Source organism: Perna viridis, chromosome 11 (assembly GCF_037379345.1).
Source record: "Perna viridis isolate PV_CMFRI_1.1 ecotype Kerala chromosome 11, ASM3737934v1, whole genome shotgun sequence".
Classification (NCBI taxonomy): Eukaryota; Metazoa; Mollusca; class Bivalvia; order Mytilida; family Mytilidae; genus Perna; species Perna viridis.
In genome coordinates this window covers 10,009,278-10,026,302 of record NC_142455.1, presented here as the reverse complement: position 1 = coordinate 10,026,302, position 17,025 = coordinate 10,009,278, and the positions used below count along the sequence as shown (strand labels likewise).

General features: G+C 31.9%; 1 protein-coding gene across 3 annotated transcripts in view; it reads left to right on the top strand.

The window, feature by feature from the left end:
• The first annotated feature begins 335 nt into the window (after positions 1–335).
• Positions 336–17,025, top strand: part of LOC148602922 (arylsulfatase B-like) — a 29,283-nt gene continuing 12,593 nt past the window's right edge. The window contains exons 1-7 of one of the 3 annotated variants that reach the window (XM_088551819.1): positions 336–524; positions 1,039–1,150; positions 1,698–1,749; positions 2,669–2,772; positions 5,061–5,167; positions 5,490–5,548; positions 6,801–6,902. In XM_088551819.1, coding sequence (XP_088407945.1) covers positions 413–524; positions 1,039–1,150; positions 1,698–1,749; positions 2,669–2,772; positions 5,061–5,167; positions 5,490–5,548; positions 6,801–6,902 — 648 coding nt within the window. In that variant the 5' untranslated portion in view covers positions 336–412. Of the gene's footprint in view, positions 525–1,038; positions 1,151–1,697; positions 1,750–2,668; positions 2,773–5,060; positions 5,168–5,489; positions 5,549–6,800; positions 6,903–13,348; positions 13,985–14,026; positions 15,815–16,521; positions 16,634–16,816; positions 16,869–17,025 lie in introns of those variants that run through there. The other 2 variants (XM_088551818.1, XM_088551817.1) reach the window with 2 other exon arrangements.

The window sequence follows — 17,025 nt, the reverse complement described above, 5'->3', positions numbered from 1 at the left end:
TTCTTCTTATACTAGTTTATCCAACTTATGGCTTTAACATGATTGAAGTTCAAAAAAGCTTGCTCACAGATATATCTTCTTCGAAATAAATGTTTAAGGCAGGAGTATTACTTTTATTTCTGTATTTTGTATTTGTTTACCACATTTTCTTTGTTTTTTCTTTTATTCATTTATCTGTTATTTATGTATTCAGATTCTTTTTATTAATTTCTCTCAATATAAGTATCTATATTTTCTTCATCTAGCATCAAATTTTGATTTTGTTTTATCCACATACCCTGTATTGGTGTCCTACAAATTAACCTTTTATTATCAAAATTTATCTAAACATAATTTGTGTTATACTCTAATCAATCCCTGGTAATAAGGATAGCAATACCAAGTTTGTCAAATCAGGGTATAGTGACATAACATGAAAACACAAGTGTTATTTGATACCGTTTTGTTTCTATTGACGTTTGCAGTTTTTGTGGCGAGTGGAAATCAAAGACCAAATATTCTATTCATCGTGGCGGATGATCTAGGCAAGTCGTTATGTTTTTGTTTTATACGCATATTTCTTAGAACGGTCTCCATCTCTGCACCAAAAATCGTATGATACATAAAAACATTCGACTAATGGGTGGAAGTGTTTCTTAAGGAGAACACTTGAGTTTATATCCGTAAAATTGGCCTCTTCTTCAATAAAGTGTACTTAAGACCATATTTTGTTTGCAGGGGTTACAATTTCGTTGATTAGGTGGTCCAAAAAAGGGCAATGGTTTGTGTTTACCTATTGTCAACATGGTACATGTATGTCTCTTTTCCAAGTCTAGTGTTTGCTCCTGGATTACATTTTTTTTTAATTCCACTAAAATTTCGGTTCCCTTGATTACTCATTGTTACATGCATAAAAATAGTTGTTGTCCATTATGTACGAATCTATTTCAAATTTATTTCCGTCCACCTGCGTGAAATTTCATTATTGAAATAATAAATCTGTACAGCATAATAATAAGCAAAATGATGTCTCCGATAATTGTTAATTTCTATCCACAGGTTGGAATGATGTTGGATTTCACAACCCTAATATCATATCCCCTAACATCGACTATCTAGCTAAGAATGGTATGATACTCAACCAGTCGTATGTACAGCCAGTATGTTCTCCGTAAGTAAAAGAGTATTTTAGCATTGTTTTATTTGTTAATATTGTTTTGTTTTGTTTTGTTTTATTATTTGTATGCTTCTTTTTCTTTTTATTTTTTTCGCCTTTTCATTACTGGCATTGGTTATTCATATTTTATATCAATTGGTTTATTCCAATTACTGGAGATCGTAATACACTGTAATGAAATAACCTTAGTGAACTTCAATTAATTCAATGTGCTTTTTTATTATTATCATTATTATTATTATTATTATTATTATTATTATTATTATTATTTGCAGATGGTTAGTAATTTTGTTAACACTATGGTACATCTTACACAAGCTATTTTACATACTTGAAGTTTTAATTTCGTTAAGCCAAATTCTTCAAACTATGTTTTAGATATTTTGGAAAAAAATAAAAATTATTATTGGCTGTATCTTCTTCTTTTCTTTGTTATTTTGTTTTTAATTTTCCATATTTAGGAAAATTGTTGTAATGTTATTCATTTATATATCATATAGTATTCGTACTAAAAATTTATATTATATATCACAAATTACAGGTCAAGAAATGCATTTTTATCAGGATACTATCCGTTCCGCTCAGGTTTACAGGTAAGAATTATGTAGATTATCGTTCAAATGTTCATTCATTTGACATGTTTATTCATGTCGCAAATCTTTTAATAATATTTTGTAATATTTTGCCTATTATTAAAACAAAAACTTTATCAACATTTTTGTCTTCAACTATATTTATTATGTTCGTGATACAAGATACAATGTACAACTGGTTACTTTTGGATAATCTACATATGTACAATGAACCGTGTTTTCAAATCAGTCCTTTGGCAGACAAGACATACTTAAGCATTAATTTAAGGAGCATCTTACGACGCTTTGTTGGTGTGTATAGGAATGATTTCGAAGTTGCTTTAAAACAGCTATAACAAAGATGTCCTAATGCCGAAAATTTGTGTAATTATAAAACCAATCGTAATGATTTCTAACATTTTTTCAGTTGCTCATTTACTTTTTTTACTTTGTGTGTATGATTTTAGTTACTTTATGTTCTTTGTTGTGTATGTCTGTTTTCCATGTCTGGTCTTTGTCCCTGGATTACATTCTTTTGATTACCGCTATAACATTGGTTCCCTTGATTACTCTTTCAGATATTATGGTAACCACATTTATATTTTTGGCTAGGACTTTTTTTCTGTCTTGTAAATATTGTAATGATGCAATCTCTCAATTTATTATATTTTTAGATATTGATTTTCTGTTTTGCTCTGTTTCGAGGACAGACCATGAAAGGCTGTTCGTTGTCTTAAACGTTTGACAAGATTGTCGATAACAAGACATAAGTGTATCTTACAATTGCATTAAGATTTGTTTTATGTGTAAATTTTGGATACTTTTGTCAACAAAATGCAAGCTCAGTTCGTTTCTGCAGTTTCAAAGATTTCAATCTCTGGTAATAACGAAAGACATTCTTTTGCATGAACTAATCGTTAAATGTCAATATCTATTTCAGAATTTTGTTATTTTACCCGCGGCACCATCATGTGCACCCTTGAATAGAACATTTTTACCTCAGAAGCTGAAACAACTTGGATATTCGACGCATATGATTGGAAAGTAAAATGCTACGTGTTTTGAGTATAATTCTGTCTAAGAGTTACGCAAGCTCCGAACCAGCGTCTGACGTCCGCAATTTACTCAAGGCGCTGCAGCCAACCCTCTAGAAAGATGCAAAAATTTTGCAAAGTCGGAAAAAGTAAATTATAAATTATTTCGCGTGACGTTATCCGATTGTCATGCGACGTTTTTTTTTTTTTTTTTTTGTTTTTTTTTTTTTTTGTTTTTTGTTTTTTTTTTTTGGAAAGTGTCCAAGGAATTCGAAAGGCCTGTATGGAGCGGTTAGTAAGAGACGGAACGGACGTCTGTCGCGGCATAGAGCTTGGAGCTTGAGAGTCATGCAGACGATGATTCATCATCAACGTAGCCAATACAGTGAAACCTGTCTAAACCTGTCCAAATCCCGTACTCCGAACACCTGTGTAAATCAGACATTTTCTGTAGTTTAATACTTTTTAATAGAAAACCGTACACCTGCATTTAATGAAAGTCCAACATGGATAAGGTTTAGACTGGTTCCATCGTACAATAGATCCCTAAAATATTTCCTGCTATCTTTTCCTGTAACGATGCTGTTTATCATTAATAATTTTTATGGAATAAATTGTAAAATAATGTGCAAATTTTGGCGAGAAATTCTCGAATTTTTTGTCAATATGTTCTGCGCCATACTTTTGTTGACACGTTCACGTTTTGAAAACATTGTCAATAACTGATTCTGAAAGTTGTCGGCTCAAATCATTTCTTTTTAATATACGATGTACATGAATTCGTATTGTCTGTTTTTGTATGAATTGTATGTGAAGCTACTTTTCAATACAATATAGTTCAATCAGACAAAATAAATCATGCATAAACATCTAAATGTGCTTCACATGGTACATGTACGTGGCTAGCTTCATATGTTAATCACACGATAAAATATTCATACATTTCGTATAATCGCATATAATTGTCATATGTAAATTGTGTAATAAGCTAGATATTCAACTCATGTGACTCTCACATGATTACCATATGCACAGGATAAACTAGATATCTAGATCACATGGTTAACGTTCGATTGTCACAGCTAAACATTGACAATCCTTGATAAATAAAAAATGTACTTTTATCAAGAGTACATTTAAGGATGTAGACCTAGGGTAAAGGACACAACTCTTAAAAAATCATTGGAACGTTTATATTCAGCATTTTCCATCTATCTCATGTAAACATCAAAGTAACTTGGATTGATTTCATTCTGTTTCAAATGAAAGCTTGATAAGCCTTGGTGAATTTAATATGATACAAACACATCACGATTTCAAGAGTTGTGTCCTTTACCCTAGGTCTACCTCCTTAAGAAAAGTTATATTTTACGCTCGATGAGTAAATTACCTTAGTCACATTGTGAACACTTAATGCCAACGTAGCAGTGTTTTCTTAAGTTTGCTGTTTTGGGCATTGAGTTTATTTCAAATAGATCAGTCATTCCTTACAATCTAATTTTAACATCAAAATTCCACGAGTAAATTATTACAAAAACGTTGATGACGTCAAAGTCACATAACAAAATTTGGTGTACGAGATGGTGGATAACATTTTTTTTTACCTAATTAGAAGACGTGTTACTTCTGAAATTAAATTATTATGCTATAATTACCTGTAAAGTTGATTTTATTAAAGATAACCATATTCACGTTCGGTCCATATGCTTCTCATGTGTGGCACCTATTACTATATAAAACAATATTATGCAAATGACTTCAGTACACAAAACGTAGTGATTAAAAAACAGGAAGAAAAACTAACACGCAAAAGACACAAGGTCTTTAAGTATTAAGAATAAAATGTTTAACTATTAAGCATCTTGTATTATATATTGAGTTACATTTCTTATCTATTGTTAATTTGTTTTGTTTTCTTTCTTTTTTTTTCGTTTATATCTTATTTGATAGTTTTACGAGATCACAATTACCGCTTTTTTTTTTCTTAGTTTATACTGTTTTATAGCTGACTGTATCTTACGTTCTACATACCATATATACTACGAAGCATAACAATCATATAAAATGAAACCTGTGTAAACCAAACCCTGAATAAACTGGAAATTTGTCTACACTTGATACTTTTTGAAGTCCCTACATATAAGTTGAATGCAGTTTGACATTTTGTAATCCGTACACCAGTTTAAACTGAACGTAATCTTTTGTACAAAAGGGATTTGTTTCATAAAACTTCCACTGTATTGTTGAAATAGCTCCCTGTATACTGTAGAATTGAATTGCTTTCGTTAATTGTTTCAGATGGCACCTTGGAATGTGTAAGTGGGAATGTACACCAACGTACCGAGGGTTTGATACATTTTATGGATATTACAATGGTCAGGAGGACTACTATAACTATACTGTTAGTGAGTGATCCATTTTCGTGGTTTTTGTAATTTGACGAAAGCACAAATTTCCATAGAAATTTTAACATTTAGAATAATTTAATCCACAAATATAACATTAACGAACACAAACAAATTATGAAATCACGAAAATAAGTACCCACAATTAAAAGAATCATTTTTGAACATTCTTTATACCGTCTTACCTATATTTTTCTTTCTACTTCTATCTGTTCGGGAAGTCGACACTTTTTTTCTTTTGAAATTCTCGTAAATTGATATTGATATTTTGCAAGAGAAAATAAATCATTCATTTCTGAAAGTGATTCTATTAATCCTTTAGAAGGAGGATCTGATTTCCGTGACAATAAAGACCCAATCAAACCAAATGAGTATTCGACCGTAAGTACAATTGATAAACCATGATTTCGAGTATTCGACCGTAAGTACAATTGATAAATCATGATTTCGAGTATTCGACCGTAAGTACAATTGATAAATCATGATTTCGAGTATTCGACCGTTAGTACTCTCTGCAAATAATGATTTTAAGTATTTGACAATTAGTAAATTTGGTAAATCATGACCTCACAGTAAGTGCCTTGAATATTTTTAAACAATGTTCATTCACAATTTAACGACCCGTGGTTAAGTTGGCAATATGTCAGCCATTACCCTTTTTCTTGAGATTTTTTCCTATGTTTCATATATTTATTTAACTGTGTTTTAAAACAGACATTTACTTATAATTTGTTCATAAATGTAATATTCGGGGTGCGTGAACTTTTTTCAGATGTTTTTTTTCTTTATGTAGGAAAAATGAGAGATATCTTCACCAAACTTAATAGCTGTATAAATGTGATTGAATGCATATTTTGGATTGTTTTAGATGGCCATCATTTTAAAATGGTCGCCATTCAAAATAAGGTACCCCTTGGAAATTTGTGTAAATGTCATCAGAATTTTATAAAACTTGTTATTTAGGCTTAAAATTCATGGTTAATTCAATTGGGAATATTAACCCATAGATGTACACTTCACAAAACAAATAAAAGAAGGGGTGCTTCGGTCGAAAAGGGGTATATGTTATAATATAGGACATCGTTATATCTCGTAAATCTAAGTAGCCATCAACCTGAAAATTGGTGTGGTGGTAGAGTTTAATGATCTCTATAACATTATACTAAAAAAGTGAATTGAAATTTTATGTGTTGCTATGGTAACGAACAAAATGAAAGTTTTAGTTGATTTTTATGATGTTTCAGATGTTTTTCCTTTATGTAGGAAAAATGACTTTAGATATCTTCATCAGAACTAAAAGATATATAAAACCATCCAAGTGTGAATAAATGTCATCTTTTGGATTATTGTAAATGGCCGCCATCTAAAATAAGGTACCCCACTGAAAAACAGTAGAAATTTCATCCAAATTTTATAAAACTTGGTATGCTTAAAATTGTATACTGAATTTAATTTTTTTTCTGTGAAATTGGGGAAGGTGAGGGGACTTGTATGTGACTTGCTTGCAAGTACAACTTGAAACTTGTTTCTCGTGTGTTTTCTTACTTGGAGCATGTGTACTAATTAATAAACCTTTACAAATAATATTCATGTAATACAACAAATATGCGCTAATTGTGAAATTTCTTTTCAGTACGCCTATGCCCGGCGAGCCGACCAGATTATATCCAAGCACGATACCAGTAAACCAATGTTTCTATATCTACCGTTTCAGTCGGTCCATGAACCAATAGAGGTATAAATATGTTAATATGTACACAAAATATAATAGGCTCTAAACCTAAATGATAATCATGTGATATAAATGGTAGGCAAAGAAATGAATTAGAAATCTTTAGAAAATATGGATATATTAATTTATGGAGGTTGGCCTAGGGGATACAACTCTTAAAATTACGGCTTGGCACGTTTTCTTTTCCTATTGTCTAGACCCGCGCCTATGGTAATATATAGTATGTTTTTCTTATCTATCATTGTAGTACTAAATATCGTGGAAAACCATTTTAGCATTGCCTATTGCCATACATAGCATTTTTATTCATGTGTGAATTACTCCGCTGTTAGACCAAACTGTAACGTGACAATGAAACGGAATGTCTTTAGAACTTCTTTTTGATCGGTTAAAATTTTCCAGTCACCCAATTTCTCCTGCCTAGGTTCGAAGTTTTAACGTACGTCAAACTAATTCTAAATCATTTCTGTTTTACATGTGATAATTCATTATTTTCATTGAAACAGTACCTGGAATTGATGGAATAAACCACTGGGATACTTGACGTAACGGGATGAAAACAACAAGGAGGACTGAATTCTTTTACAACCTAGATACTTCATGGCTCCCTATTAATGGGCATGCTGCTATCAGGTAAGTGTTTCTATGACCTGTTTTTAAGTTAAGTAGTTGATTTCAATAGTATGCATTGTTAAATGGTTCAAGTGGTAATAAATGAAAAGATACCAACTATTTTATATGAAATAAAAACAAAAACAAAACACCGGTGATGTCTTCAATGTATTAGCCCCACTGCAAGTACGTACATTGCAACTTTTTCAGGCCATTTAATTGTATAGGTTTTGAACTTCAGTTTAATTTCCTACACAAGATTTGTATTGTTTAGTTTCAATTTGACGTAAAGCAACACAAAAATAAAAACAAAATCAGGGTAATTAAGTCCGTAATCCTTTTCGGTTTCTGATACTTCTTTGTATCACTGCAAAATCAAGACTTGAACTAATAATGATAGTATAGCAGTTCAACACAGGTGTGTTTGATTGACAATACGTTTCTGATACAACATTCAAATGTTATTACACAAGGTAGAATCTCTCAGTAAATGAATTGGCTTACTATATCAATAGTTTTCATTCTGAGTACTTCTTGTAAGCATTTTTGGGGGGAATATACACAGCCAAATGTGCCACATATGATAATCATATGATTTTCATATGTTCGTGAAAAACATAAGATTATCATATGATAATCATGCGATAATCATATGTATACCGAAACATATGATTATCATATGGTGCTCGATTTATATGAATCATATGATGCCTGTGTAGATCGCCCTACATATTTGATTCTTATGTTCCTGGGTTCTTTTAAAGGGAGATAACTCTAACATATTAATGCCAAATATATTTTCTCTAAAGCCTCCTTGAAAGACGTGTGCAGTATATCGAGATTTGTCAAGTCAATATGATTTAAATCTGTTATTTACAGAGTCGGTAATTACAAACTAATTGAGGAATATGCTGGTCCTTGTAATGGCTGGTACCCTGTTCCGACCTCTGAGGAAGATAGGGAAGTCGAGAAACCAATCGATTTAGGATATTATCAATTATATGACGTTTTAAGTAAGTTTTATAAATCTTTTGTTGAATCTAATCGTATATTATCAGCGCATGAAAAAAATTTAAATCCTATTTACGATGATAAATTGATCAATAACATGGACTGAATACAAAACATGTTATTAAATGAAACAAGAAATTTAAAGTTTTTTCTGCAGTTCAGATAGTCGAATTCAAGTAAATCCTGTTGAGGTAATTCTACAGGGTGTTAACATCAGAATGTTTGGTGGTAGGACTAAAAATGCCGAAATATCTGGTTTTCAAAACTAAGTTTATTACCCAGTATTCGCCAAAATTAGAAACGCGAACATATTTTTATATCATTTTGCGTACAAAATTGTCAAATTGCACTCCAGAAAAAATAAATCTACAAATTTTATGTATCCTTCTGAATAAAGAACACTAAGGATAGTACTGGTAGTAAAAGTCAATACTGATAGTGAAGATTGATCAAAGAATCATTCAAGTTAAGTTTGGCGACAGTGAAATTCCAAGTCTAGTTGTATTAGCTTAACATTGAACTTGTTCAAATAAAGATTCATATTATTTACTAAATACTCACTTAAAATCAACTGCAATTGTTCTGATTGTTTACCATTCTATTTTCGCAAGCATCATTCTGTGCTGACTTTGCAAGCATTTAAAATGTCACTACGAATGAAAAGATTGGTTAGTAACTTATCATATATACATCTGTAAATGTTTACTGCTTTTATTTTTTGATGATCCAAATGAGCGGCACAATCTACATTTAAAGGAAAGTAATATTTTAAGGCAACTAAAGGAAAGACTTGACATTTTTAAGAAATATATTGTGCCACCAGTATCGCGAAAGAATGATCCAAATTCTAACCCTAATAATTATGGCGGGTTTTGCACACCAAGGTGGTGCTAATGATGTGGAAATGGATACGATAGTGGTTTCAGTAATATCCTTGGAGCCCTCTTTTGTTTTGTTCCTTTTTTTATTTCACTTGAAATACAATGTTTTAATTTTATTTGTACGTTCTTGGCGTTCTAAAATGTTATTCATATCACTGATTTCTCGTACATCAAAAAATCAGTACATTTTATAGATTCATTTGTTTTTTACCAATTACGTTTTTTCCAATCGCTACTAACATTAATAAGAACAAACTTCAAAACTCAAGTCTCAAACAAGAAAGTCCATGGATTTAAAAAAAAACAGTATAACCAGCAAATGAAGTCATGCAACACATAAAGATCAAAATTTTCACGCAGCAAGAACCCAAGTAAAAGCAAAGGGTGAACAAGGTCCTCTGAATAGATACATGTTAACAGTGTATGCTCTCTAAGAATGCCGTCATTTTGTTCTGTGAAGGTCAAAGTCTGTAACATATTCAAGAATATGTATGAGAGATGTAGGTCGTCAGTCACATTCTCTAAAATCTTGGAATTTCAAATACAAAGTTATATCGTTTTTCTGGAACAAATACATTGCAATCATTGATGTACACAACGTCATATATTAAAGTAATGTGATATACATATTTATATATATAATCAAGTCTAAGCTACTTCCCAACTCTAGAATTTGGTCGCTCACTCAACGGTTTTTGAACCCCTTCTCTTCTCTGACATCTATGGCAACGACGCCTGCACTATGTTTAACGCTCTAGACCACTCGGCCAACTAGACTTTATAAAAAAATATAGCTTTCGTTGACCGATTAATACTTCCTAGTAAGTGAATCTTAAACATGAATATTAGCACATGATGAAAGTGATTCGGACAACCTCTGACAGTATCGGGTAAGACATTAAAGGATCTGCAACATGATACAAATACAACTATACCAAGTATTTAATACATGAAAGGGAGATAACTCTAACATATTAATAGGATGTGGCAACTCTACCATCATGGGTATTTTTCAGACCCTTCTGTGTTTGCGATATCTTCTCTGTATCAATTTGTTCCGAATGAGCAGTATAGCAAATAAAGTCGTCACTTTCAGAGACGTTTGTATAATATTGATTTGTTGTGACATGCATCATTAATTTGATCCTCTATCATACATAATAACACCCAGAGGAACTGTCCCGTACTACCATACATCGCGTACTAAATTACAGCCCTAGATTTATCCCACGAGGATGAATTACCCGGCCAGCGTAAGCGATATTTTTATATAGCCAAGCTTTCCTAGTGGTCAATGGCGCTGGACTTTCTGCAGGCGATGTTGCCATAAATGTAACAGAGTTCGAGTCCCGCGGAAGGAACGACCAAAAATTTGCATCGTAATTATAACTATCAATTTTACTATGTGTATATTAAGATAAGTACATTTAGATTTATAAGTGAATTGGAAATGATGGTAATTTAATTTGCTAGGTTAAATGTTCATATCAAAAATTAAAATTATAGCAAACAATTGAGCTGATATATCACTAGTTAAAGTTTTAAAACCGTTTGTTTTGTAGTGTTTTCTTGAAAAATGTTTATGAATTATCTCCATTGTTAACATGTTCTCTAGTCCCTTTTTATTTAAAAAAATATCTTTAAAAGAACAAAAATGTATTAGTATGAAGAGGATATAATTAAGTCAAACACGAAAATATCTGCATTACATAATAGCTGCCTAACAGACACCTAAATCAGGGATATGAGATAATGCGTATCAAAAGGTCTCTTATCAAATTCTTTTTCAGATATCTGTTCTGGTCGAAAAATTCTCCGTTTCTACTAAAACAATGACTAATGATTGCTATTGTAAAGAATTCTTTGAATTGATATAACCACTGATTTACTGATTATGACATTATTAAATCGATCATCACTGGTATATTCACGCCTATATTCATTATCTAAATTGTCAGATTCATTTTTGACTTTACTTGATTATGGATCGGGAGAGTATTCGATAATTTTGTTGTTACCTTTATTATAAAGGCTTTCTATCTACAACTAAAACATTTGCAACATTTGAAATATTCACCTTATTAAGTTATTTCCCCAACTCATAGTACATTCTAAGTAATTCGTCCTATTCCTGATGGAAAAGCGTCAAAATCAGAAAACTTTAAATTTCAGGAAAGAAATGTTAAAAATAAATACAAAAAAAAAAACACAACAATAGGGAATCAGTACGTGTCATGTGTCACACATTTTATATGATATGATACTAAATAAGTTAATTAGGTTGAAATAAAAAGTAAACTTTGTTGTTATAACAAATCAATTAAGTTATTATAACAAGTTAATATAGTCGGTATAAAAAATTATCTAGGCTTCCGTACTGCTATTAGTATTCTAGGCATAAACTCCTATCGCTGCTCTAACCTTTAAGATAACCAATAACGAAGACCAACAGGAACAAAATAAAATAGTATTTCATCGGCAAAATACACTGAAATAGACAATGAACTACTCCTAATGTCCTATGTTTACACCGGTTTTGAAAGGGAATGCATGGAATAACAAATTATCAAAGTGCAGCAAATTTCCAACACCAAAAATACAAAGGAAAGTGTACTCAAACACCGTAGACACCACACTCGGTTCAGATAAGATAAGCACCTGAAACTTAAAGTTTGGGTCATATGGAGTCCCACAAAAACAAGAGTGGTGTCAAATGTTCCTGACGGGAAAGCAAATCATGTTAAAATGATTGATAGTAAAATCCCATTCGAGGGATAAATTGTGTATTGGAATATACTTGTCTGTTCGTCCGTCATACCGTCCATCTCCCGTTAAAATGTTTTAAGCTCCCATTACAGTCGATTTATTTCAAATTAACTGTATGTTCTGTGCGTTGTGTATATGATTTTTGCCTATGTCAGATATGATCTTTCTAATAAAGGGAACTTTGAATTTTTACCACCTGTTTTATTATATTAACATTTTCAGTCACGACAATATCGACTTCAACACGGAATGACTTTAAAGTTAGTATGCAGGTCCTTTGACATTCTTTTAAAGGGAGATAACTCTAACACATTAATGCCAAATATATTTTCTTTGAAGCCTTATTTAAAAAATCATTGCCCAATGTCTAAAACCACTTTACATTATAAATGGAAATTGAGACAATTTTTCGTATCAACCATTTATCCAAATTTTGTATAATTCTAACATGTACAAATGTGAAATATTGATATTTGTCCCCCTGTTACAAAGAATCTGGCGTAGCATGACTTTACCATAACGCGGAATGTCTATCATGCGCTGAATTAAAATGTGATTTTCTATACCATCTAACTGGTTCTTTCTAATGTTGGAGCACCGGGATTTTCTGTAAATAGTACTCTCTGAAACCGATTTGACCTTGATCATGTCAAAAACTGTAAACTTTGACTAAGACCTACCAGTACTTCCTTTGGAGGGTCAAATTCTAGAGTATTTCTTATTATTAGTGGTTTGTCCTTTCCAAATATTCAGCATTCCATTCTAATTTTCATTACTTTTCCCTGTCCTTTACCCTTAAGCATTCCATGTCGTAAATTGAAAACTGCCCAATAATATCTTGGCACGGTTTTTCTTTCTTGAAGGGTTCCACGAGTCCTTTGAGCCATAGTTTTCTTAGAATGTCTTCCATGTTAAAAAATTGGACGCCATAATAAAATTGATCTGGGCAGAAAAGTTCCGGTCGGTATCTTCGTCATTGGATATTGCCTCAATAACGTAGATGAAGATACACTGTATGTAAAGACGAAACCACAACACGTTAAGAAGAAACCACTGCATATAATGATAAGAAAGAATCCACATAAAGTAATGATATATCGAAATATAGCAAAGACGAAACGACCTCGTGTAAAAAAAAAAAAACACTGAGCGTAAACGTAAATCCACATAACATAAATATATGTTGACAAAACGTATTCATAAAACGACAGAACCTCAAATGGAATGGCGTAAATTTAAAATGTAATCATTAAACCACGGCAAGTAATATTTAAGTGGTAGCACAAAATATGTATCTCCTCACACAATGTAGGCGTTCGTTACATTTAAGTGATGATATATTTAACTCTCTCACTTCCGATCAGTCTGAAACCAGGCCATTAGTGCTTCCAATACTATTACTTCATATCGCATTTAATACCGTTATAATGACATCGCACACTATTATCTTATTACAATGTATGAAATATTAACCAACCTTTTCTCGTTATATTGTTTGTGTAATACAATATATCACAAAAAAACACTTAGGTTCCATCATAGTATTTTTTTATCAAACAACCTACTGCTAAAATGAAAAGTGTTATACTTGAATAGAACAATTATTACATTCCGAAACCGCTACAAGGTCACAATGTGGATTTTCTCTTTGATTGAGGTTACATTGTAGAACGCCTATAACTGGCTGAAACGCAACAATGCGTGCATAATACTATACACGTGATACAACAAAAGATGTGATATGATGGCTATATATATAAATATATGAATCGATTTGTTAGTGATTTATTCACATAGGTTGTTTACTTCTAAAATGTAAGTAGCTAAAATACGCTGAATGTAATCAGCATAAAAATTCCAAACACATTTTTAATCTAATGTCTAATTATTATTTAGGGCACTTCCTGAATCTTATTTTTGTTTATATAAGAGATTGCCTCGATATAAGAAATATATGTTATAATGTAAAACTGTAATATTATCATATTATATATGTATATGCTTCAAAGTGTTAGTAAACAATTATCTTTGTGTCTATTTTCATTGCCATTGGACCATAACTATGTATTGTATTAAGAGTTTGTGACTATAAATAATCTGTAAAGAATTTGTAATTAGTAAAGATTTTATATAAGATTTTAGAAGGGTGCTTCTTTATATTGTTGACATAGTTATTTAGTTGATTTCTTATTTCGCATGTTTTCTGGGACCCGTTCTTAAGTATCAGTCTTTGTAAAAGTGTAATCTAGGAAACCAAGGTTATCGCGGTAATCAAAAGAATGTAATACACGGACAAAGACCAGATATGGAAGACAGACATACACTACTAAGAACATAAAGTAACTAAAATCATACATACAAAGTAACAAAAGCAAAAAAACTTGGAGTCCACTAAAACTCGAATCATGGACGAGGTGCACTGGTAGGGTAAGCGTCCTCTACTTTTCTAAAAACACCCGCCGAGTTTATCATAAAAAGCCATTTCCGGGGTAGACGAAAGAGGAAAGGAAAACTATGACACGTTGAACAGATAAGATTTCATTGCGCAGAGGAATACACCGTAACGATCAACGTGTTCATGATGACGACCATACAACTTCTATAGTGATGACTTCAATCTTGTAGCAACATAACCCTATTCCAGAAGCCTATTTGCTACAATTATATCGCGATACAAAAAGTCTGCGTAGTTTCGGCAAGCTCTGGTATACATATGAGTTTTGATATGAACACTCCATACGTAGGTGCTGAAGGGATGTTGCCACAGATGAAAAGAAAGTTGATAATTCTGTGTGAAAAGTCATTTCGTTTGTCGTAAAGTTTGATCAATAGTTTTCCTGTAACACCGATCTCTAAGCGTAGGTCAAGATATGAGGCTGACGTCACAATGTCAGTACTATCCTTTATCCCAAATTCGTTGGGGTAAAATCATGTAATACTATAAAATGCAATTAACCAAAATAAAAGCTTCACATCTTTATTTCTGTTATTTTTGACATGTTTTCCTAGGAAACCCGTTCTTAGGTATCAGTATTTGTAAGAATCATGCAAATTCTGTGAAATGTGATAAACCAAAAATAGGCTTCACATATTTTTATTTATGTTGCTTTTTAGGTCTCTATGGTGAAATGTATAATTATTCATTTCAATCTGTCTGCTCTTAGAAGATAATCCATATTGAAAATCTAACAGTTTTTATTGTGTTTTATTGTCATTTTCAAAATTATCTCTACTTTACAGATAACCAGAGTTTCTTTTTGTGTACGGTTATTTTTTTTTATTGCTTTTTGTTTATTTGTTTGTTTGGGGTTTGTTAGTGGTCGGTTATTTGCTATCGCCCGTTACTTGGGTCTCAAAAGTCCATTAAACCTGACCACAGGTGTGTATGTGGTCGAAGGTACATCAGGTACGAATATTGTGGCGAATAAGAAATTATATTTATAAATAAAAATTATGTGTGTTTTTTGCAATGTATGTATCAATCCGGGATCTGTATCAGCGCGCATATAATATGTTGCTTACATTTCATGATTAAACACACCAGGGTTATGACACTTCCTTATGGAATTTTGACGCTGGTATTTTTATTGGTTGTCTCGGCGGACCAAAAGCCAAACATTTTATTTATAGTTGCTGATGATTTAGGTAAGTAATTCATAGACCATAATTACAAATCCATTTTTCTCGTCACTCTTTTTTTCCGACGCAGCCCGTATAGTTTCGCTTTTTAACTTTTGACCTTAAAGACGCTCTACCATGGAAACGCAAGTCACCTGATCAAAATTCTGTTTCCAGATTGGCCAAATACTGATAACCTAGTGGGGTTCGAAAAAGGAATTTGAAATTGCGTGCCATGCGTTAATTCCTGATGAACATTACAAGTAGATAATACAAATTTTACTGCGTCGGCTATCTTTTTTTAAAGATAATAATTGTTTTGTATCAAAATATCTTGAATTGTTTTAAATCTTTCATGTCAGACTGATTTTTCACATCTGTGCTTTATCAAAGATGTCGTACATTTCAGTGCTGGATACGCGGGCTATATTCTGCTTCAACAGAGCCAATGGAATAATTATGTTCAGAATCAATGTCTTCATAAGCACTTTTGAACGAATGTGATTTCAATGGTTGCGCTTAACTTTGAGTTACTTTACTAAACTTGTAAATTAAAATACGAGGTCTCAGTGTCTTGGACTTTTCTAGTGGCAGACTTTATTGCTTTAAATAAATTGTGACGATTAAACCAAATGATGCAGTTGATAACACGTTCTTACAGATTGTACCGATGCATGACAATATCAATATCTCTTGTGACATTAATATTCCGATTGTTCACTTTCCATCCACAGGTTGGAATGATGTTGGATTTCACAATCCAGATATAAAATCCCCTAACATCGACTATCTAGCAAAGAATGGAATGATATTAAACCAGTCGTATGTACAACCAGTATGCACACCGTAAGTTGTTATGATTACAATATCTTGGAAATGCTTTCACAATGAAAATTAGTTAATTTTATTATTTCCAAGGAACCACTTGCATAAAACTTTTTTGTTCATTTTGATATCTTCATTTGTACCTTTAATATTCAGTTTGGAATTTGCCTAAATACAAGAATACATTTTAGGTTTTTCTTGCAGATCGAGAAATGCGTTTTTGTCTGGTTTTTATCCATTCAAGTCTGGTTTGCAGGTATGTTTTTATTAATTAATGGTTTGCAGGAAAGCATGCAATCAATCAATACGGAACTAATATGTTTAAATATATCCGAATAAGGAACTTTTTTTTAAATACATGCGCAGACGTGCCACGCATGAAGAACATGCGTACTAATGCTTCATGATCATTT